The sequence below is a fragment of the Taeniopygia guttata genome, chromosome Z (genome assembly GCF_048771995.1).
Source record: "Taeniopygia guttata chromosome Z, bTaeGut7.mat, whole genome shotgun sequence".
Taxonomy (NCBI): Eukaryota; Metazoa; Chordata; class Aves; order Passeriformes; family Estrildidae; genus Taeniopygia; species Taeniopygia guttata.
The window spans coordinates 18,139,707-18,164,295 of NC_133063.1; the positions used below are offsets into that span (position 1 = coordinate 18,139,707).

Below are 24,589 nucleotides of genomic sequence, written 5' to 3' on the forward strand. Positions count from 1 at the left end.
TTTAAAAAAATCTGCCTGAAAAACTTAAAATATATTGACTGCATTATGTATTAATGGTACATCATAATATTTTAAATTGAGCCAACCTGATGTCTTGTTTGGGGTCATCTGTCCCTTCTGTATTTGCCTGCAAGCCTGTCAAAATTCTCATGACCAGCTGACAGAAGCATTTGGCAAAGTGTTCAGTGCATGTACGGTAGCTTTGATGTAGCAATGTTTCTGTAATGCTTTTTCACAGCTTACTGATCTTGTTTTCCTACATTGTCAATTCTGATTTTCTAGAAAGAAATCCAGATGATGCTTCTGCTTTCACTATGTTTGGGTTTTTGAATGAGTATCTGCATCTAAAACAGCAGGCAGCCTATGCCTATGAGAGGTAAACTGTATACCCTTGGAAAGCTTAGAGAAGCTCCTTGACTTCTTTTCCAAGCACCATCTGAAAAACCTAAGGGTTTTTCTTTTCCATAGATAAACTTTTCTTTCTCTGTTCAATAGTACATTTCAACTAAGTGTATTGTAGGGGTGAGTGTATGGATGTACCAATACCAAATGTGGAAAGGCAGAACACAGAACTGGAAAAGTAAAGATGTCCTAAGACTTGTTTGTCTTATCATTATATTAACTAACTCACTGTGTGGGATTTAAATGAAATTGAAGAAGGCAAGCTTAGTTTTAGCTTTATTCTCTATCCCACTCTAATTAATGGAGGTGGTTGGCCTTTTGGTTTGGTTTTGGTTTCTTTTTTATTTTTTCTTGTCTCTTCTTTTCAAAGAGGGGAAGATGGCAAATTAAACGGTATTTGGTGAACATGTTTGTTGATGAATTAAAATAGGCTCTGTTTATGTTTAATTATCATAGAAAAGCTTTTGTATAAAACAGTTGTCCATTTTCTCTGAAAACTGTTCTCAAAATACGCATCTTATAGTCAGATGATAAGTAACATTCATTGTGGTTAATTTTAGGGCAGCTTCACTTCTGAAAAACTCAGAGGATACTGAGAAATACAATACAGCAATGCAAAACTATGGCAGGTCACTATGGTAAGTGTCTGTTGACTTTCTGAGCCCCTAACTTCAGCTTTGGAGGAGTGAATGTAACAGTACAAAATATGGTGAGGCTTAAGGTGAAAGATGGTTGCTAAAAATAATCTATTAAACATTATTCCTAACTGTAGACAGATTTGACTGAACTTTGTATTTGCTCCAGAAACGGGTAATGTAAATAAAAAAAAAAAATCATATTTGAAGGAATTGCTGTATGTCTTCACAAACTGTAACATATCAGTGATTCCCTTATCCTTTGCTTGGTACTAACATGTCTTAATGTAGTCTATATAATGTAGCTGTTATATTGTCTCCACAGTAAGCTGTAGTGGTTTTTTGAAATTTATTTTTTTTTACAATCTTGACCCTTAAGCTATGTAATAGGCTTAGTCTGAATAAAATTGTTGCTTCAAGCTATGTTCCAAAGCCCTTTTACCTACCCGTTGAATTTGTATTGACTTTCACAACCTGAAGCATGTGAGGTTGAGGTGTTGTGTACATGTGTGTGGTCATTCTGCTGATGAACCCCTCTAACTGTAGTCCTACTCACAATTCTAAGTTCCCTTCATGATGCCTTCTGGATCAGGACATAAGCAGGACATAAGTATGCAGACTTTAGGATTTCTCTTTGATATGAGATAGCTCAAGGTCTACTAATTAAATATTTGTTAGCTCTCTAGGGAACCCTTTTATATTCTTGTACATGACACTGAAACTTCTAACCTGTGACAAAGTGGTAATTCATTAACTTTAGGGAAGATTTTAGAAGCAACTCTTTAGATTCCTGAAATCTCACATCCAAGCTGTATGTGTGTTATTTCATGTGTGCAACTCACACAAGATCAAATATCTAGTAACTGATAAGCAGTTCTAATAAACAGAATTCCTGTATTATTCTTTCCATAGTGGTCCTACAACAAGAATGCTGTAATCTTTCTCTGTGTGCATGATTTGCTTTTTTGCAAAAAAAAGCTTGATTTGCTTTTTGCATGTTTCTTCTTCTCTGTTTTCTCCCCCTGCACTGTGATGACCATTAAGTCATTTACATTGTATACAGCTGTCGTGTCAATGTGGAGGACTTCTTCCTATCAGTTGTTCTTCATGCAACAAACAGTTGGACAGAGTAACTGCTATACCTGGGAAAGGGTGGGAAATACTGCACATTGTTGTCCTAATATTGCACTTTTCTAGGTGTCTGCTTGAAACTACTGTGGAATAGAGGACACTGGTCCTCAAGGACAGGTTGTCTGAACTTTAGCAGCTGTTGCTGCATCCTTCCTACCAGTGACTGGGGTTTTTTTTCACAGTACTCTTGGGCGGTGCGATGAGGCCATTGAAGTTTACACATCAACACCCCTAACAGAGTTTGATGGCATTGTGGGGTTAGCCTTAGCTTACTTCAAGAAAGGACTCTTAGAAGAAAGTATCAAAGGTAAAATTCAGAACATTATGGAACATTTATTTTGAGGTTAATCTTAACAAAATTTGTTTGTCTAACCAACCTAGCTAACATTTAGTATTTTGCTCTTTCAGTCCTAATGTGTAAGTACAAATGCCACAACTATTTTAATATCTTGAGTACCATGTGCAGTTTTGGGCGCCACAATAAAAGAAAGACATTAAAGAGCATCCACAAGAGGGCTGTGAAGATGGCGAAGGATCTGGAGGGGAAGCCTTATGAGGAGCAGCTGAAGTCACTTGATTTGTTTGGCCTGAAGAAGAGGAGAGTGAGAGGAGACCTCATTATGGTCTTCATCCTCATGAGGAAGTGAAGGGGCAGTCTCACAACCATTGACAGGACTCTAGGAAATGACCTGAGGCTGAGTCAGGGGAGGTTTAGATTGAATATCAGGAAAAAATTTTTCACCCAGAGGGTGATTGAGTACTAGAACAGGCTCCTCAGGGAAGTCATCACAGCACCAATGTTATCTTCAGATCAAGAAGCTTTTGGACAGTGGTCTAGGCACATGGTGTGAATCTTGAAGTGTCCTGCGTAATTGTACTTCATGATGTTAGTGGGTCCCTTCCAAATCATTAGGCTGTTAATAGGGTTCTAGTATCACTCAAGTGTAGTAAGGAAAAATAAATTTCTTCAAGTGTATGATTCTTATCCATTCACAGATTCCTGTTTTTCTATGAGCCTCCCTTGTTCTCAAATTAAATTATTTTTCTGGAAGAATCAGTTGTAGTCTAGGGAAGAGAAGACTGAGAGGTGATATCAATATAAATGTCTCAAAGGCAGGTGTCAAGAGGATTGTGCTAGCTACTTCGCAATGGTGCCCATCAACAGGGCAAGGTGTAATGGACATCATCTAAAACACAAGCTCCATCTCAACATGAGGAAGAGCTTTACATTGAGGATGGCTCTCGAGCAGGCTACACAGTGAGGTTGTGGAGTTTCTCCCTTCTGGAGATATTGAAAACCCACCTGCAAAGGTCCTGTGTCACATTCTGTAGGTGGCCCTACTGTGGCAGAGGGGTTGAACTCTAGAGGTCCTTTCCAACCCTAATTATTCTATGATTCTGTCATAAGAGATTAATGCGTTGTTCAAAGCACTTAAGCTTTAGTGGTAAATGTAATTGTACTGTCATGTTCCACACTTCTGAAATGTGCAACTTCATGAAAAGATGTATGCAATAATCAGTGTAGAAGTATAAGTGCCCACAAAGGAACAGTCAGCTCGGTGTTTTAAATAATTTTATATTGTATTTGGAATGAGTGTGCCCATCTAAACTACTGTCTTGTAAATGAACTATCACAGGGAAGTATTTATACCATGTTCTTGCAGGGTTTTTCTGAATAGCCCAGTGCTGCTTTTCATTTCTGTTTCTACTTGCTATGTGTTAAACAACTCCCAGGCTCTAAATAGTAAATCTGGTGTTTGCAAACATAGTTACTTCCAAAGTCTTGGTCAACTTATTTTTGTCTTCTGTTTAAGATTTGAGGTGGGAAAACACAGTGAATCTGAACCTGAAGTGTCTCTCTGTTCTAATATCGAGCTATCCTAAAGGCTTTACAAAGGTTGTGTTTTTTCTCCTCATTCAATTCTGAGTTTTGAATTTTTACCAGCCTATGAAAAAGCATTGTCTGTTGCTGAGTCTGAAGAAGATAAAGCACATGTCCTGACTGCCTTGGCAATGATAGAATATAAACTGAACAAAGTGGATGCTGCAAAGACTCTGCTGTTTAAATGGTGAGTGGAGAAACAATCAGAATGTGATATTTTATTGTACTATTAAATCCTCAAGTTTCTTTTTTGTGGGAACTCAGGTGGATATTTTCTTTATGTATTGCAGCATAAAAGTGAATATTAATGCGGTGTACTTATTCATGTGATACGTCTGGTTTTGTTTCATGATCTGTCTCTTTCACATTCTGTATTGAGTAGAAGGGCTGAGCAGTTTAGATGTCTAGCATCCTTGAAGTTTTAGAAACTTTATCTTTTAAGAAAGTATTACTTTGTAGTTGTCCTAGACTCTAGGCAATGTTTTTTTCTTTAGCTGTATGAACTCTGAATGACCCGTGAAAATAATTTCAGTTTCAGTAGTCAAAAATCTCAGAAATGATTGTGTTCCCAGCAACGTAGACCAGGAAAATCCTGTAGCTTTCCCATGAAAAGAAACAGATCTCTATTAGTTGTGCAATTAAGTGGTGAATGCTTACTATTTTTCAAATCTGTGGGGGCTAATAGCCTGTGCATCATTGTTAGCCTCCTAGTAGCTACAGGTTAACAGTTACCATCTCACCTGCCGGGGGCAACTCTCTGTCTGTAGAGAGCTCTAGTAGTAGCAGTGCAGCACCCATTTTACCAGAAGACTCAAGTTACTAATGTAGTTAAAGTCCATTACTTTCACTATTTTTTTTCACTATTTTTTCTATATTTTTACTATATTTCACTATTTTTTTTCACCATTATTTTACATAACACTTTTATGGTTAGTGGCTAGGAAACTGGTATTTCCTACATCTTGTAAATAAGTGCAGGCTTCTGTTTTTGTCATAAACATGAACAATGAGAGTTTCTAATGATGTTATATGTTTGTGTTTTAAAAAGGGGTAGTGAATGGCTTAGGAAAGAAACATCACATTCCAAAATAGTTGTCTCTTTCCCTCTCTCTGGTTCAACAGCTCATTAAAGGAACCTAGTACAGAAAGTCTGAAGGCTTTGTGCACACTGGGATTGGTAAAGCAGGATGCAACACTTGCAACAGCAGCCCTAAAAGAATTACTGAAGCATGAAAAAGGGAATGATGGGATTTATGAGAGGTGTCTTATTGCGTCTGCTGTTTATGCATTGCAAGGTAGAAATGTGGCAGTCCAGAGGGAAGTCTCCAAAGCAATACACAGGTATATAGTTTGTCTTCCTTTAAATTGCCTTGTAAATGCATTGATTGCATTGAAGAGAAAGCAAACCTGTTTCTTTGAATCATTATTCTAATTTTTTTTTTTTAACAAAAATTCATTTTCAAAGATGAAGTCCTCACGTAAGGTTGTACCTTTAGCTGACAAGCTTGCTTTCTTATTTATGGAATCAAATAGCAGAAGTTTCATAGCTTATTCACTGTTTTCTGATTTTGTTTTGGGGGCTTTTTTGATAGGTAGTTTAGTTTACTCTTCTGTGAAAGCAGTTTTCATCCTGTGTGGCATAACCTTCAACCTAGAAAAGTCCCTTGGGGTTTTATTTGATATTTAGCAGCCTTTGAAGCTGTTTGTGCCATTAGCTAAATGACTGTGTTTAAATTTGATTTGCTTAGTTGTAGCATTCAGAGCCTTTCAGGAAGGCACACATCATAGTCTCTCAAAGTGTTTTTTCATGCAATTGTTTTTTTCCAGCTATAACAAAAATTTGTGCTTCGTAGTATGAAGACAAGACCTGTAACCCAAAAGTTTGTTTTCTTCCAATGAATATTGATATACATGCTGTACATTTTATTTATTTAGATAGCAGTTTCAATGTTGTGTTGTTTGTTTTTACCCATGTCTATGTTTTAATACATTGCATTGTATTCTTAGTAGAAAAAGCTCTATTTGATATTTATAGTAAGTGCCTACTGAGTCCTGGAAGGACCGGGTACATATCTAAACCAGACAGTCTAATACCCTTTTCTTTCCCTAGTTACCCTGATAACTCTGCCCTTTGGTCTCTTCTGTCTCGAGTAGTTCCACTGTATGCATCCAAAAAGTCGAAAGTAAGTGTAATATACATGTGCTGTTTACATTCCAAGTAGTCTGTGTTGTTTCTTAACTGAAAAAACACCCCACCCTTCAGTGTGTGGACTTTCACCAGTTAATAGGAAAATTTAAGGCTTACATTTAAAATAATGCACAGCTACATACTGAATTTATATACCATTATTTGCATCTTCCATGAGGTAATGGTTCTTGAAGTAAACTTAGAGGAAAGATCTGCTAGAATTATGATAACAATAAAATGCTATACTATGTATAATTCTCTTTAGTTTTATAGAGATGTGTTTATATAAATAAATATATAAAGATTAACCTGTGTTTAATTTGGTTAATGTAGTCATCTTCACTTTTCACATTAGTCAGTGGATTTTTGCCACTTTCCTGCTTATTTTTAGCTTTCCTCCAAATAAATACTTTTTGTCTTAATTTATGCTAATATCACCTGAAAACAAACCTTTTCAATATGAGGCTGAAATTAGAAATCAATCATATGGATAAACTCTAATCTGGAATGTCTCTTGCTAATTTTTTATAAAAGGATCATGCTGAAACAAGAACATTGCCTCCTTGTGCAAATATTGTACTTGTGAATAACAAAGATAAAAATACTTTGGCATTATATTTTGCATAAAATTAATTAGCCATGTAATTAAATTAATTGTTTGTTTTCTTAATCTTGCAGGGAGGAGCTTTGGCAGGAAGTGTCGCACATACACTTGATGTAAACTGTAGAAAGGTGTGCTTTTCGTAAAATGCAGATTTTGCAATTCCATAAAAAGTCCTAAAATTAATTATGTCTGATCACTTACAGTGTTATGTAACTCTCATGTTCTGTTTTATAGGAAGTCCTGCTGAATATTGCAGTTAATCAGTTGGTAGCAGGATGTCACATGTTAGAAGATAAGAAAAACAATCCTCTGAAAAATATTCAGAAGGCCATCCATGTCTGCCCAGGTTACTCTTGTTCTCAAACACAGTAGCGATTCTTTGTTTTTTCATCCATCAGAACCAAAAATTACTAGATTAAAGTAAAATCTGCTTTTGTTGGGTTGATTTGTTGTTTAGGGTTATCCACGTATCTTTTGGGGAAAATGCTTAGAGTGGAAATTGTCAGTTTTGTTCCAAATTTAGTGGAATGGGAATTAAGCCAAACAATAAGAAAAATATCACTGGGTTTTAAGGCTTGTTCTAAATGATGAGCAATTTCTTAATCTCTCAACAGGAAAAGATATAAGTATTATTTAGTATGCTAGACAAAATTGAAAAACATGTTCCCTCAGTATGCAACACCAGACAGAAAAGAATTACTCATCTACCTTGAGATTTTTGATTAGAAAGGTTCTGTTAAAATGTGTGGGTTATGAGCAATAGAGACCTCTATTGTTGTCTTACTAAATAATCTTCTTCCTTTATCTTATGAAGTGCAAGCCTGGTGGGGTTTTCAATTCCTAATTTGTATTTGATAGTGAAATACTAAAACATTGCTTCTTCTAGAGTCATTTTGCTCTGATGCATAAGGCTGGCTTGCAAGTTAAAATAATGTCAATTACTTTCCTACAAGAAATATGAGTATATGACTGCTGTTTGAAAGCAGCATACTTTACATTTTTCTTTGTTAGATCTTGCTCTTAGAGTAGTAGGTATTCTTCACAGGGCTATTTAAAGGTGAAGTTGACACAGGAGTTAGCTGGTAGTGGAAGTAGCCACCTGTTGCTGTTACTTTCATGGTGGTGGACAGAACAGACTGAGTCTGTCACTTTGTGTTTTGTTACAACTCTTCGGTGAAAGCTAAGATTAATCTGTATAGTCAAAAATAAATTGTCAGCTTTAGTACACTTAAGTTATCTGTGAAAAATATATTAGTTGGCTTTAGGAACAGTATCTTCCTTTTATAATCTGATTAATCTTACTAGTTAGAAGCAAGTAGTTACCACCTTCCTTGGTTTGAGCTCAATTACTTCTCTTATTTGTTGGTATCGTATCTACAGTGTATGGTTCCATTGATAGGTATGCTTTTATGCTTTATCTGGTAAATTCCATTCTATGTGAACTATCGGCATATTTAGAATGGGCGTGAGTTCCCTTTGACCATTCTTTTCTAGATAATCCTGCTGCTTGGGCAGTGCTAATGGCAGCCTGTCATGCTGAAAACACTGTTGTCTGTCTAAACAACACTGAACCGAAACGAACCGGTCTAGAGATGACACTTGTGTCTACAGTTTCAGCCAAAAGTAAGCTATAAGTTTCCTTTTAAAACATGTGTTTCATTTTAAAAAAGCGAAATGAAATTATCTAAGCTTGCAATACTCTTCTGAACTTGCAAATAGGCTGAGAATTACTCAATGGTGGTAATTATTCAATAGTTGTAATTGTATTTTACACAAAAAAACATGTTAAATTCTAATATATAGTTAGATTTAGATTTCCCCTGCAAAGCTTCAAATGGTTTTCTAAAATAGTATTTCTGAACTCTGATGCCTACATCCATGAAAGCTGTGGATGTATTACATTGCAGCAGCAGTAACTGAAAAGGCTAAAGTAATTTTGAGTTCTGCAACTCTTCCAGTAGATACTCATTCTTGCTCAGTGCCCATAGTGTTTTGAAAACTGGAATTAAAATTCCATGTTTGAATTATCTCAAACCATTATCTCAAATGGTGTATGCTTATTTTCCCTCATGCTTTTGATTGTGCCATCTTTCAATGTTCCTACTCATGAAGGGAGCCATGTCACATTAAAACTCATAAAAGTTCTCCCTTAAGATATCTAGAACCTGCGACCGTGGTATTGTACTACAGCATAAATACTAATCTGTTTAAGCATGTTGTCTGTCTTGACAGCTGGAGAAAGTAACCTTCCACATAATTATGTCCGCACTCTGGAAGACTGGTGTCTGTGTCAAGCTATAACCAGTCTAGAGGAGACTGGTAAACTGTCAGAAGCTGAAGCTCTTTGTAACAAGGTATGATGGTGTCACATTGTCAGATTGTGGTAGAATTGTATAGAAGCCATTATTTTTGTGCATTATACAGTAAGGTAATGTTTGAATTAGCAACTGTCTGTTCCCTTGGAGCTACAAAATACAATAGTTCACAGAATCACTGAATATTCTGAGTTGAAAGAGACCCATAAAGATAAGATCATCAAGTCCAGCTCTTAAGTGAATGGCCTGTATGAGAATCAAACCTTCAACTCTGGCAGTATTAGCACCATGCTCTGACAAACTGAACTGATTGTTGACATATTCTCCCCTCTCCAGTATACTGTTTGAAGCAGCAGAACTGTGTTAATAGTTGAAACAAGTAGTGTGTGTGTGATAAAGCTGATGTCTGTTGCAAGTTTAATTATTAAACAGAGAGGTCTTGCTGCAATACAGCTGTGGAAGGGAACTGGGTTGTTAACAACATTTAAGAAGGTGTTAATGAGCAGAAGACTTGGCAGAAGATTAGCAAAAAAGCACACATCCCTGATTTTCATTAAGGAAAATTACTAATCACATGCAATTGTGATCATTGTTTTTTGGTATATTTCATTAAAGTGAGAGTAAAAACAAAAAACCAACGACAACAAACCTAAACCAGACAAGCAGATTGATTGAACATGCTGGTTTTCATGAAGAAGTACTTTCTTACATCTCTGTTTTCTTGGTGAGATGTTTTCCTTTTCTCGACAACTTGTATACTGGCCTGCCTCATATGAACAATGATCAGAGATTTTGAGACATACAAGATCTGTCCTTCCCCCAGTTTTGGTGTGGGTGAAGGTTTTTGGTGGATTTTGCTTGTATTCTCTTGGTTTTTGTTTGATTAAATAGCCTGGGGAGAGGACAGTCAGTGTCTGCAATTAGTGAAGAAAAAAGGATAGCATTCCCTAGTACCACAAATTCTCAGTGGTAGTTTTGGACCCCAGAAGTCTCAGAAAGCAGTATGACTGGGAGTGGTGAGTCAGATACTGCTGTCATTCAATTGTGAAGGATTCACAAGCAATATACTTCGTTTAAAAATGTGTGAAAAATACAAGTATTGTTTGTTAAAACAAATCTGTTTTGAGTCAGAATTCTTGGAAGTCTTGCGACTTCAGCACAGAAAATAACGTGCAGTGAGGTTTGCAGAATCTTCACATGCTTCACCTGAGCAGAGTAAAGCAACAGATAGCTAGTTTTCTGTCTTTGCTTTTTTGTGTTGGTTCAAAGTAATACTTTCTGGATACCTGCTGTTACTGAATAGGAAATCTTTAGTAAAGTGCTTCTGTTCCAGTGAAAATATAGTGTCTTATCTGGGAGAACTGAAATTGCTTGAAGCCCCTTTTAGCCTCAAGACAGGTTTTTGCCTATATTAATAGGCCCAAAATTTTTAATAATTGTCAAACCACGTGAGAGCTGTCTTTCAGAAGCCTATGGAAATGTACAAAATTGAGCTTAGATTTCAAATGTATTTTGAGGAGATAAAAAATGGGTCAATTCCTGGAGTACTCTTTTGTGCAAAGGAGGAGAAAAATGCTATGTTTCAAGCACCCTGAGAATGCTTTCAATGTTATTTTCTATAAAGAATAGAATGGAAAATCTAAGTATTCTTGATATTGGAGAATGATAATTCTGACTGTTTTGTGTTTAGGGTTTAAAAAACTGCCCTGAGCACCCAGCTCTGTTTTTGCTTTTGAGACAAATTCAGTGTAAGCAGCTGTTGCAGTCTCACAAAGAACTTCCAGACAACATCCTGGAGGAACTTCGCAAGACAGTCATGTCCAGTTCATCCTCAGCTGCAGCCTGGCAAGTAAGTGTGAATCTTTTCTCTGACTGGTGTGCCACCCTCACACCTGCTGTCAGAGGGTGAGCATTTGTTTCACTGCTGGATTTCATTTATCTGCTGACAGTCATTGACAGAAAAAACAGCTTAAATTCTATTTGTTCCAAAGTTGAAACATGATGTTAGCTTCTATAGAACTTGAAATACTAAGGACTGCTAGTAAGACCAAGTAGACGTGGAGAGAATTAAAAGTTTGAGATAAATGCCTGGAATCCCTGTCTTTAGGGGTCTGTGATTTGACATGTGAGCAGAGACCAATGAAATACTTCATAACCCGTAAGAATAAATGGAAGTAAAGGGTTTCCTGTTGTAGTAATACACAATTTCTTATTTAAGGGTCTGAAAACCTGAGTTAGTCTCTTTCTCCATAATGTCCTGACTTCAGGTGTCACTGTTCTTTTCAGTAAGTTGACTGCAGAGAATCACCCCCGGTAAAATTGTTCAGTAATTCCCTTCCGTGGCATGATGAGTAATCATTTTTAGCTGACACAAAAGTGCTAAATCTCACATCATATGCTGTTTCTGTGAGTCAGTCTGAGAAGTCTCACACATACCAAGAGATCCTTTTGGTGATGCAACACCAAATATGTTCATTTTCTAACAACTGCTTTTTAGTTTACAGTTGAGTTTAGTTTACAGTTTGTCTGGCTTGCCAAAATGAATTGTAGATAAAAAAAAAATTTAAACTTTACAACTTAAGTAGCACATTTCACTTAAATCTAAATATATTTCTATCTACTTCGTTAAATTTACTTTGTAAAATACTTTGTTTCAGTTATTATCTGTCTTTACCAATGTAAGTAGCACATCATTTAAAAAAATCACATGAACGTTTAGAGTCCTTTATGTAGATGAAGGATCTATGATGCTACTCTGCCCATTGATAAAATAAAACCCTGCTTGTGGTAAGATTCAGTGAAGTTATTTTCACTCTTAGAAGATCAGTGTGAGACTGCTGTACAGATCATGATCTCTCTTCTTAGAAGGCTGCAGATCCTCTTCTTTTCAGAAACACCAGGAGCATTATTTCTGGTAAAGATGCTTTTTGATGCATTTTTCTGTGATTTGTGAGACTTCATCTTTCTGAATATAGAACTCATTCAGGTTGACTTTGCAAAATAGGGGGCACACTAGAAATTATTGTATCCTCTTTTTTAATAACATTTTCTAAATTAATTAGGGTTTGTGTACATTCTTCAAGCATCCCTTTCATAGCCAAGTCATCTTCCTTACAAGCAGGGAGAATAAGTGAAATGAGTGAACATGATGTGGGAAGTGGGAAGGGATGATTTGTTTTGGTCTTCTTAATCCAGGCCACAGATAAGATAACTGTGATGAAGATCTTTTTAGTCTTGAATTAAGGGAAGTATTTCTCAGGGCTTAGGTAGCATTCTGAAAAACTTGGCTGCTACATTTGCTCTTAGTGGATAAATGTATGTTTTTATGTTTTCTGTCTCTAGACTTGCTGTGAGTTTGGTATATCAATTGTTGTGCCTTACAGTTTTACTGCATTAGAGGTGTCATTAAGTTTTCTTTCTGGTTAAGTTTTTGGCTTTTGTCTAAATGGTTATGTGGAATTTAAGAGTGCTGCTGAACTGCTGCTCTGATGGCTGTTCTACTCTTTGTACTGTGACTTGTCAGGAAAATAGAGAAAAGCAGATTTGGCAAAGCTGCCATTGTGTCTTTGCATGGGGGTTCTATTCTTTATTTGAGTGATAGACATCTTCAGCTGCAAAGAGCTGAGGCTGAGGGAAGCCTTCGCATGAATAAATGTTTTACTCTAAAAAGCAGACCTGCAGCTTGATGTCAAGAATGCACAATCTCACTAGTGCTAATTAGTGCTTTCCAATGTGTTGCTCTTTGTAATTGGTAGTAACTTCTGTGCACCAGAAAACATTTTTGCCTCCTCTAACACCCTGCAGTCCTTTGCTAGGAAAAGTCTAGAGGCCTTTGCTCAAAAGCAAGGGAATTACTTTGTTTACTTGGTGATACAGCAAAAAATATTTCTAAATATGGCTTGCACATCTTCATGTATATCATGTACATGTTAAAATTTTTCAAATATGGCTTCATCTGCTTCAAAAAATGTGTGATGACTACTGAATTAAAGATAGAGAAGCTAGAATCCTTTTCCTTTTCTTTATGAGGAAATCCAGGACATCTTGTGCTGGCAGAGCAGGCAGCAGCTGAGTGAGCCTATCAAAAAAAGCCTATGAGTGGGCTAGGGAACTTTTAAAATAAGTTACTGTAGTGAGGTGTACTGCCAGCTCTGCAGCTGACTAATTTTTCTGCAGGGCAATGCACAGTATGTTGTTGGAACGAAGACTGGATGCGTGATGTCAACTAATAATATGCTGTGGTATTCTCATAAATTGGACTAAATGGTATTACCTAATGGATGTGTGTTTTGGTGACTCCATAACTGATTTTGTTGGATGTTTATTTTCAGTGGCTGGCGAAAATATATCAGTCTCAGAGAATGATGACTGGAGCAGAGATGTGTTACAGAAAGAGTCTGCAGTTGGCATCACAGCAGGGCAGCTGGAATGGGAAGTTATCTAGTCTGCTCAGGCTAGCTATGCTCGCACTGGAAATCTGCATGGTAGGATAACCAATATAACATTACTGCATGATTTTACAGAAATTGGTGGGATAGAAGGCTTCTGTAGTCATTAGATGATGCCCCTGTTGAAATGACTCTATGTTTTATGAATGCCAGCCAGAGAATAAAATGAGACATCAAGGGGCAGTGGAGTATTCTTAGAACATGTCTTTGTAAGAGAGGTTGCAATGTAATAATCACATAGAACCACTTTGTGCCAAAGGGGCTCATTTGCTCAGTAAGGCTATAACAGTTATAGTTTGATCATCCAAATTGATGTATCCTTCAAATGACCAATGTCTTGTTCAGACAACTGCCTCAACAGATGTTTTTTCTTTACTGGTGCTTGGAGAAGTCAGTCAGTCATATTTCATGTATTTTTATGCTGTATGGTCATTTCCAGATAAGATGCTTTGCACTGAAATTTAAGAACAATCTAAGGGAATTGTATATTGTGGAATAAACAAAAGTACTCTATTCCTTGCACTGGGGGGCAAAGTGAACATATCTCAGGGTCTTGGCAAGTGTTTATTATCTTCAAGCAGTGTCACTCTAGAAACTTGAAGTGCACTACCAGAATTTAAAGTCTACTGTAAAATGCAGATACTGTTGTGATCTTGGCTAATGCTTTTTCACAAATTAATTAATGACGCAGCTGTAATCAAAATTAGGCAAAGTAACCCCCATATATCCTATGTAAGAAAAGACAGATTTACTGAGGATAAAGTTGCAAAAATGTTCTCCTTTTTGGGGAAGGGAAGGAAGAGAAGAGAAGTCCTCAGTTTTTCTCACAAGCCCATTACTTCCAAAAGCAGAATTTGTTGAGCAGCAGTTTTTTCCTGCTGCTTTTCTGTCAGTTTTTAGTGGTCTGCTTTGTTTTTTACTGCTTCTAAAAGCTCTCAGAGGTCTCAAGATACCATCTAAATTGATGAATACTATATCTTTAAGGGCTGGCTTGAATTGTCTGAGAATAAACAAAGACTTTGTTTAAAAATGTGATTAGTATGAATTTGATTATTTTATCTTTATATTTTAAGTGAACAGAGAAGCTGATGAGTTAATATTTTTTGGCACTTCTGCACTGGTTTCATGAAATGTATAAAAGCCTGGTGATAAACTTGCTCAGGTCCAAGAAAGCTCTGTATTTGAAAATTGCTTGTCTCCCAGTTTTATCTTCCAAGTAAAGATTTGGTCACCCTTTCAAGTACAGTAATTTGAATGCTATCCAAATACAATGGGGACAATAAGGTTTTTCTAAAGCTAGTTTTTCTTTCTTTGCTTTGCTTATATTCTTAAGATATATGGCTTTGCTCAGTAGTTGCTCTGTTAGGTCATTACAGTCTAGGACTTCGTTTTGACTTCTGGTAAAAAAATTATGTCACTTCTGGCGATAGATTCTACATTCTAGAATATTTTTATATGTGGTATGAAGATTTACAAAGATTTCTGAAGCACTACTAAAATTTGTATGAAAAAACAAAGACTATGTGCATAAACTAGCAGGGGGAATGCTGGCAAAGCTGATCCTAAATACATTAATATGACTTTTCTGGGCACTTCTAGCCACTGTTAGTCTGGGTTTTTTTAACAAATGTCTTTCTAACCTGTCAAATACTTCTCAGAACAGCTTGAATTAAACCTACTTTCTAGAGAGTTACAAATATGCTACAATGGAGTAATTTTCCCCCTGTTTTTTCTTCTCTTTATTTTTTAAAATTTCTTTATTATTATTCTCTTTCTTTTATTCTTAACTTTTATAATAGGCTAATGTCCCAAATGAACACTGGCCATCCTTGGTTCAGGAGGCAACAACTGAAGCTTTGAAACTTTCTCCTTGCCCCTTGGCAGCTCTGCTTCAAGCCCTGCTACAGTATAATCGCAAAATGGGAGCAAGGTATGCATGATCTGTTGTCAGTGGAATACAGTGTCTAAAAATACAAGTGGTCATTATCTGCTGATCTATCTTCAAAATCTTAAAGAAACTTGAAAGCAGAAATTAATTCTTGAAATAGTGTGGCTAATAAAAGGGAGAGGGGGGAAGGGGTTAGTAATGTGGGAAGCAGCCAAATCTTCCATTATTTGTAAAAAAAAAAAAAAAAAACACCCAATAAAAAACATCAATGGCTGTAAGACAACTTTTATTTTAAAAGCATGTTATCTAAATAAATTCATCAGGTAGACTACACGTTCTCAGAAATCTTCTAAAATAGCACAGTGGAAACAGATATCATTGCTATGACTACTGCTAGGATTAATTTTGATCCTAAATTTGGCTCAAAGTGAAAGTTCATGCCCATTCCTGAACAGCCAGGTGGACATTGTGGCTTTTTGAGGAAGGGGGAAAGCATTTAGGGAAGGGGTTCTTGAAATCTTCCTGTGTTGTGTATTTGGTTGCTATGTCCATTTTGTCTTCGATAGTATTTTAGCTTTAGCTGTGAAAAATTAGAGGATTTGGTATGGTTTTGTTCAATAATTCACCTCTTTTGTAGATAATTCTAGGAAACTGGCTTACATTTTTTGTTGTCTCTCCTAATATGATTGTGATGGTTGTCACTTACAATAAAATTAAGATAGAAACTTAATTAAAATCTGTCTTATTACAATTCCAGACACTAACTTAGATGAACAGTGTATCACAAGATCTAATTGATCTGTCTAGGTGTTTCAAAATCCTGAAACAATAAATTAATCTTGAAACAAAAACATGTAACTTCTCAACAGCCTGTTAAATAGCAATGTACTGGAATATTACATTGGCTGTAAAGGACAGAATTCTTAGAACAAGAACCAAAGCTGATGGTGAATAAATATGACATCCCTACATGTAGTTGCCAGTTTTTACCAGATTTCAAATGGCACTGTGAATTTGACAATCCATTTGTTAGGTACATGGTGTGTTGATATTGCAAGGTAGTATCAGCCAAACAGAATTTTAGACTTTGTGTAGTGTTCTATTCCAATTACCTTCTCTTCTGCAATTGCACATCTTGTCTCTGTTTGCAGGAGGTGCAATAAGGGCTTTCCCATATATTACTTCTGGCCATTGTTGCTTGCTTTGTTATGTTCCATGAGGCCTGTTCAGTTGAATTTTATTTGGATTATGTTTTGATTATGTTGCCAGGGAGACTCGGCGAATGTTGGAAAGAGTTGTTTATCAACCAGCGAATCCAGAAACCATAGTGTCGGTGGCACGCTGGTACCTCCTGCAACATCTGTATGCCAAAGATGATTGTGAATTAATAGATGTAAGAGAGTCCACCTTATACAGAGCTTCTGTCTATTCACATTTGATATTATACTTGCAGCTGGGAAGTGGGGTAGAAGGAGGCTAGGAAGGTGTTGGCAGACCTGCTCTTGAGGTGCATATATACTTCAGTTTTTGAAATCAACACCAGCTTGTTTGAATATCTTTCATTTCTCCATGCAGTAATGAAAAGATAAAACAGTAAAGTCTCTAGTCCAAACTCAGAACAGTTCTACAGTTGATTCTTCAGTAGACATTTAATCAAAATTTTAGCAATAATAATGTTAATTCCCTCTAGCATGGCTGGAACATGTCCTGTCTCTGGCCCAAAAGATCTGAGCAGCAAAATCTCTATGAAAGACTTACATGTGTAATGATGCATTATTTGTAGTACATAGTAGATGCTGCATTAGTTTCTGTTGAGAGTACTTCACTAATGTATTTGATCAAACTCACAAGTCCATGCAGCTTTTTCATGTAGTGCAAGTGGGGTGTCATTCATTTTGCCTTATAATGAGAACTTCTTTTCTCCTCAAAATCTGAATACACTCTCCTATCCTCAATGCTGCCACTGTTGATAAGGTCTTTTGCCCATATTATCAGCTGTTCTGTGGTGAAATCCAGTACAAAGTATATTTGGAGGTACATATAAAAAGATACAGGCAAAAATCTGTGCATAGACATGCACAGACACAGATAAAAAAAGCTAGATTTAATAAGTTCAGAAGATTCTGGTATGCTCTCACTGTACTTGTTTCTGCAAAGTCATCTATAGTCCCTGCTAGTGAGTATGAAAATAATGGCTGGAGATTTGCTTGGTTCTACTTAATAGTTTTCCTTTTCAGTGTGTGTAATGTCATCAGGTTACAAGAGATGTGCCAGGAGCTTATGAGCATTAGGTTGCTCTGGGACCATTTTTTAAGGTCCCTAGTAGAAAAGCTCCAAATAAGATGTGTGGAAAAGAAATTAGGGAAGTGTGAATTCAACTGGGGGAGGGAAAGGGCAGTTTTTTTAAAGCAGCTGCAGAGAACACTTCAGTTTGGCAAATGGAGATTTGTACAAAGGTAAGATTTATACAATACAGGAGACAAGTGTGTGTCAGCAGGAAAATAGGTCTGCTTGTTTAAACTTGTCAAGCAAGCAATGGCACTTTCACAGAGCATTGGAAGTGATTACAGTCACTGTAGTGCAGAGTTTGGATCTTTTAAGCAAGTTGATGTGTAATGTTTTTGGGGATTATAGGTTAGATGATCTTTTAGCGAAATGGTCTATCAGGAATGAAAGTACATTTCAGACTGCCATTAAAACACTAACAAAAAAACTTATATTCTCAGGTCATTCTTTATTTTTCTCTGCAGGTGCTTATAGAAAATGCCAAAGCTAATGGAGATGTTAGAGCTCTGGAACTAAATGAGAAATTGTCAGCAAGTGCCTAGAATGGACTATCTCAAGCAAAATACTCTTATTTTAATAAGTTCACCTTCCAGAAATATATAGAGTTTGGGCTGTTTTGTTTGTTATGTTTGATTTTTTTTTCTGTTTCATCAACTGCAGCCTTGTCTTTAGTTTTGTTTTTTCTTGAACAAAAGTAGGTTATTTTCAAGTTGAGTTACACACACAAAATCACATTCATTTTGAAAAGAAAACTCTGAAATTTACTTTTGTTTTTTCCCCCACTTAAACTTTGTTACTATTCACAAGAGAGTATTTCCCCCCTAACGTAGGTAGCAAACAGAATTCTCCTTTATCTACTCATGCATCTCTGTCAGGTCCAAGGGTTCCTGGGCTCTGATACCTTCTGAACCACAGCCAGGGCCCCCTCCCAGGAGTGCTGGCAGGAGCTGGATGTTCTTAAGTTCAGGGCTCTTCCAGATACCTTCTGTCCCATCTGGGTCACCAGAACTGATGCCTTGTGAAGGCTGACCTAGAACAGAGACTAGATGGAGTCAAAGAATAAAGTAGGTATTTATTAAAAGGCCTCAACAGATATACCTTGGGCAGTACAAGAGCCCAGCCAGGGCTGCACCCAAAATGAACCCAAATTGGTCACAAAAATGGACAACTGGTCATATGTCTCACACTTTTGTAAGTTCTGGTCCGTTAGCGTATTGGAGTTAATTGTCCAATTACAGCTTTAGGTTATGAAGTCCCATCCTTCTTGTTTTTCTCTCTTCAGTCCGCCGTTGCTTATGCTCTTGGGCCTGAGATTTGGGTGGTTGTCCTTGGTCCCAAGCTAGGAAAGGAATTGTTTTGTCTGCCTACTCTGTGAAGAAAATTGTACCATCCCTTAATATGAAGCTCAGACCCACACACTAAAGCAGTACAGAATCTGGACAATATAAAAGCTGAACCCTAAGGAATCATCCAGACACATAGAAGTACAATTATTAACTCCACTGCCAGCAATGCCAGATTTTCTTGACAGAGAATTTTAAGAGCTGGGTAGCAGACAGCTTCTGTCATCTCTTGGTAACTCAGCTGCTGATTGCTTAATTGGATGAATCATGACAACTGTGCTTAAGATATGTTGTTATTTTACTTTATGTACATGAAAATAAAAAATAAATAAAGCAATGACTCTGACCATTGAAAGTTACCATAAGGATGTTCACTCTGTTGACAGGAGTCATGATAGTCGTCCATTTTCTAGTTTAAATCTTAAAATTTCTGTCCAGCAGAGTCTTACAATGGCTTATATGATCCCATGTTATAGGCAGGAAAGGGCACTTCAAAAGCGTGCAGTGGGACAGCATTGAACATGCACTTGCTTTTGGAACCAGTTTTTCTGGGCTTACCGAAAACAGGATGCTGAGTTGAAGTGCAAGTCACACACACTCATCTCTGGAGAGTGTGCCACTCTCATTTTAACAGGAAAACTCAGCTCAGTGGGCTGAGGCTTCTAGTCAGTGGAGGTAAGAAAAAAAAAAACCTCTGAATAGCAAGAATCTCTCTTTATCTTCCACACTTTCATTCTCTCACTTCCCTTAAAATAAGTTTTTCTTTAAATTTAGATTGATTATACTTCACAGAGCTGCTGTCATATACCCCTGAACTATCAGTAACTGCAAATATGAAATGGAAATGCTGCAAAAGCCAGACATGTGACTCTCAAGAGTAGCTGTAACTTTTTTTAGCTTCCTGCTATTAAAAGCCTGGAGAAATTCTTGCAGCCTGTGGTTTGTATCCTTGGCATATGGTCTTGGTATGTGTGCCACCCACTGTAGTGGAAAAGCTGTCATCACCAGCCTCCTGGCAGCACAGTAAGCAACTGCCTGCCCCTCTTAATCCTTCTGTGTGAGGTTAGCCTAGGCTTTTCTAGTACTGAGCCCTGAATACCTTCTAGCATGTAGAAAAACCGACAGGCGACAACAGCACAGAGATTCCAGCTGAGTTACTGTCAACTGTGAACATTCCATATTAGAAAAAAAAGTAGTTGTATGGTGGTTTTTTTCAACAGAAAAGATCATGAACTTGCTTTTACTGTAAACAGTGATGAGCTACTTGTCTAAGATAATTATACAGCCCGAAGTTGTATAACATACACTATAGGAAAAAAAGACTCCACAAACCTCTGTGAGTTCTGAAGTACTCAGTGAAAAGTGCCCAGAGAAGATGAGTTTAAATTTAAACTTCTGTAAAATCCAACAACATGAGGTAACAACTCTTGCTCTCCTGATTTTTAAGCAGTGTATAGCTTCTACAAAATTGGCACATAGTAACAAGTCTGCTGTAACTAGCAAAGGTTATGAATTCGTGCAGGTTGAGGCAACCATGTATTTTATGTAATGTAGGTCACAGCAAAATACAAAGACACATAAGCATCACTGAATTGGGGAATTGAAAATTGCTTATGGATTTCACTGCCTGGGAAGTCAGTGTTATTCAGCTGTTCTTGCTGTAAAGCGGGGGGTGGAAATAAACATCCAACTATAAGTTACCATGTTGGTTTATGCTGAAGCCAGAACGGAATGAAATATAATGAATTGAAGGTAGAACTTTTCATGGCTTTAGATACTAGAGTTTACTTTTTTAACCCCATGCTGGCTCTCGCTAGAGAGAGCACCTCTAAAATTCCGCGAGGCTTGCTCTTGGTGGTCAGTCTTCTGGGAGGTCACTTGGATGGTGTTTTCTTCATATCTTTCTGAATTTTCTTTTTTTCAAGTTTCCTTTTGTGTTCCGTATTTGTTTGAGCAGCTCCAGAGATTCATGAATAGACTGAAGTCCTGTAAAAGAATAGGAACAGTTAATTAATTATGTAGTGATTGCTTTCAACACATTTGAAGATGGTTCTTTGTCTCTGTGAAGGTTTCTGACCCATGTTTAATACAAATCACATTAAATCCAATGTATCCCATTATTTTATGGAATAGGATAAAAACACAATAGCAGCTTGGGTTGCAAACTCCTTGTTACTGGGAGCTGTCTTCCAATGCATTGGACAATACCAAGCATAATTACAACTGTGATTGATCTCAGGCATGTGATGTGGCAGAAAGAAGACACTGTCTTTTAAAAAAGGAGGGATTGTTTGCTTTTGAAGTTATTTTTTTCATTTAGCATTGGGAGTTTCTCACTTGTTTGTTTTTTTCAAGACTACAATCAAAAACTCTCTGTTTTCCATCAGATGCTGATGCTGTGGCTCTGCAGTTTGCCTACCAGATAGCAGAGTTGGTGCTGTGGATTTCCCAAAGTTGTAGGAACTGTAAATAGACTTACTCATCTGAGATGGACACTGTTCTGTTGTGCACTTGTGGGAGAATTGGAGCTCAGCTTCACCAGCTGTTTGTGCTGTGTTTAAGTGTACAAAAAGGGAGCAATAGGAGCATGCAGGCAGCTTTTTCCAAAACAGAGCTATAAAACACCTGATACACATTTTTTGCACCACTGTACTGTCAAATACTGTCAATAAAGACTGTAGTAGGCTGCTGTAACCTTGCTGATTGCAGTAACTTTCAAATTACAGTGCAGTATCTCTTTGAGTTTGTTCAGCATCTTACATAGGTGTTGACTTGTAGGAACTAAGAACTGAGAAGCCTTCTATTTTTTTCTTGAAGCGCTTATTGCAACATGGCTGCCAATGTCATTTTTTTCTTTCTGGAACAGTTCTTTAAAATGGATTAATTTTGTCACTGCTGCAATCAAAGTGAATTGCTTCATAGTACTTAGAATTTTACAAATTCCAGACACATCTCTGATTTCCAGGATGCCAATCTGTGCTGAAGCACCAACAGCTGCTGAGACAGTCAAGAGGCTGCTTCTGCAACTCTTCAGCAGCCTCCTGCTGCAGGGTCAGCTCTGCCAGATGACCGTCAAGGGGAAGCAGTCCTTGGACTTGAGTTTGAACATAAGCATGGCCAAAATTTGGTATAAACAAAGCTATTCTGTCCTTATTTTCCACAGGCTTATTTTCAACTTCCTTGAAGTAAAGAAATCTCTCAGCACCAAGATTTTTTATTCTGAAACTTCTTAGCTGTGACTTTCTTTGAGAGGTATCTTGTGCTCACTCTGAAGGTCTTCTAGATAGCTAAGCCTTATCCTATCAAGCTGCACAAAGACCTTAACTAACAGTTTAAGTTACTACAGCCTTGAGGCAGGGTTTATGGGTGGATTGCAGATGATGAAGGAATTGGAGGTGAAGTAAAGAGCTGGAGTATTTGATCACAGACATCCTGAAAGATGAGAAACCAGACGCTCAGGTTTCAGTTGAGAGCATGTAAGATGTGAAATACTCATGTAGTGATTTTCAGGCTTCTGCTCCTTTGGAGAGAGGGCTTAGTGATTTTATTTTGATAACCTGCTACATCCACTGTTTCCACCATCAGCTGCAAACAGGAGGGTATTGTGATGGATTAGACTTGAGTCACACAGAACAGATTAGAGTGGGTGAAATCTTCCTCGTGGAGACCAAGTACTGAGTGACTGAGGAGAAAGTCTTCATAACTGCTGTGAACATCTAGAATAATCTGGTGAAGTGCCTTATGCTTTGTGAGATACATCACTGTGACTGTCCCGTAAGAAGCAGCTGCCATATATCAGTAATACCATCTGACTGCTTCCCTGTTCATTTGCACAATGCATGCTCTATGTTGGGTAGCTGCAACTCATCCAGTTGCCTCTTTTTCCAGCTACTGTTGGTGGAAAATGGGAAGTAAAGCGTTCAAATAATACAAAACCATTAAATATGATCACAGCAGCAGGATCTACAAGAGAGAATCACTGCTGCCTCCATATTAAGGTTAGAGATCTTCCTAAAAAGAAATGGGTGCTCTAAAAAAAGCTGGAAAACATATTCTGAAGTCGCCTTTAAATGAAAGACCATTACCTTGACACTGGCTGTTTGCAAAGACAGGTGGGCTAAACTGAGAGAAGTCTGTGCAGGGTTTTCAAGAGAGACAGCGTCACTTTAATATCTTTTTGTCTTTGTCAGAAAGTGGTTTCTGCAGCAGCAAGTTACTGTAGAAATATCTGTTTTTAATGAATTAAATCCCATTCTCACATGATCTCTACTCATTTTGCACTTCCTTAAGCTCTTTCCAGATCTGTCTTTTAAATTTGGCATGCAGTTATTTCATTGCATGCAATTTTTTTCATCTGATACAACTTTTCATACCTCTGTGGCTTATCAATTTTTTCTAGTTTTAGTGATGGAAATACCAGCTTTTCTTCTGCTCTTTTTTCTGCTCTTTTCTTTAAATACGTAATACGGGTTCGTGTGCACATTAACCTGTCTTCTGCTACCCATATGTTGAGTTGGTCTTGCTTTCTAGTCCCATGTGGGACAGCACTCCATAAATTGCAAGGAGATGACTGGTACCTGTCATGGTTTGACACTGGCGCAATGCCAGTGCCCCCATGAAAATGCACCTTCCCAAATAAATGCTGTGAGATGTGGTCTGGAACAGAGCAGAGCAGGCCCAAGCTTAATAACAAAGGGAAAAAAACCCAAAACTTTATTAAACTACTACTATGATAAAAGGAAAAAGAAAAAAAACCACACACTAAATCCAAAATTAAAACCTTCCAAAACATTCCTCCTTCCCCCACCCAACAAACCACAGTGAGACACAACTTGGACCCTTAATCAAGTTATCACCCTTCAATATAATCAATACTGAGTCCATCAGGGGAGAGAGGAGTCCCCCTTGCACCACAGACCCCCAGGAAACACAACTGCCACTTCCTGTGTTTCCATGTCACACATGGCACTGCCCGGAGGAAATCTGCCAGTGTGACATTCTCCTCTCCATGTCACAGTGCTCTCACCACCGTGCACAGACAGAGACTGCTTATAGGGCACCTTTAAGGATGTTTTGCCAAGGACCAAAAGGAAAAACAGTCCAATGTCTCATTTTGGGACCACAGTCCCCTCAATTTTCTTCCTCCCCTGGGGCCAAGGGTGAAAACAAAGATCTTCATCTTTCTGAAGACAGAGGGCATCAACACACCCTCCTCAGCTTTTCTCTGTTCACTCCATTCCTGTGCTGGTAGTTGCTGAAGCAAGTCTCTTGGCTCACCATGTATTCCCCTAAAATGCAGTCTCTCTTGGAGGAGAAATTGGTTCAATCTATGGCTAACAAGAAAAGTCTAGCCAAAAAGCCACTCCATCATCTCCCCCCAACCTACTTTTCCTAACATCTCAGGTCCCAGACTGTCTCTCTTTCCTTCAAATCCAGGAGGAGTAATATTTCACAAAGCCTTCATTCC

At 37.5% G+C, this 24,589-nt stretch overlaps 1 protein-coding gene across 6 annotated transcripts in view; it reads left to right on the forward strand.

Annotated features, from left to right (window-relative positions):
- Positions 1-19,481, forward strand: part of SKIC3 (SKI3 subunit of superkiller complex) — a 48,323-nt gene extending 28,842 nt beyond the window's left edge. For all 6 annotated transcript variants that reach the window (XM_030258045.4, XM_072922010.1, XM_030258044.4 and 3 more), the window contains 15 exons: positions 283-376; positions 963-1,040; positions 2,351-2,475; positions 4,114-4,237; positions 5,173-5,391; positions 6,161-6,233; positions 6,917-6,970; positions 7,077-7,188; positions 8,337-8,465; positions 9,075-9,196; positions 10,848-11,006; positions 13,489-13,641; positions 15,405-15,535; positions 16,763-16,886; positions 18,244-19,481. In XM_030258045.4, coding sequence (XP_030113905.4) covers positions 283-376; positions 963-1,040; positions 2,351-2,475; positions 4,114-4,237; positions 5,173-5,391; positions 6,161-6,233; positions 6,917-6,970; positions 7,077-7,188; positions 8,337-8,465; positions 9,075-9,196; positions 10,848-11,006; positions 13,489-13,641; positions 15,405-15,535; positions 16,763-16,886; positions 18,244-18,321 — 1,775 coding nt within the window. In that variant the 3' untranslated portion in view covers positions 18,322-19,481. The remainder of the gene's footprint in view (positions 1-282; positions 377-962; positions 1,041-2,350; positions 2,476-4,113; positions 4,238-5,172; positions 5,392-6,160; positions 6,234-6,916; positions 6,971-7,076; positions 7,189-8,336; positions 8,466-9,074; positions 9,197-10,847; positions 11,007-13,488; positions 13,642-15,404; positions 15,536-16,762; positions 16,887-18,243) is intronic.
- Positions 19,482-24,589: the final 5,108 nt, after the last annotated feature.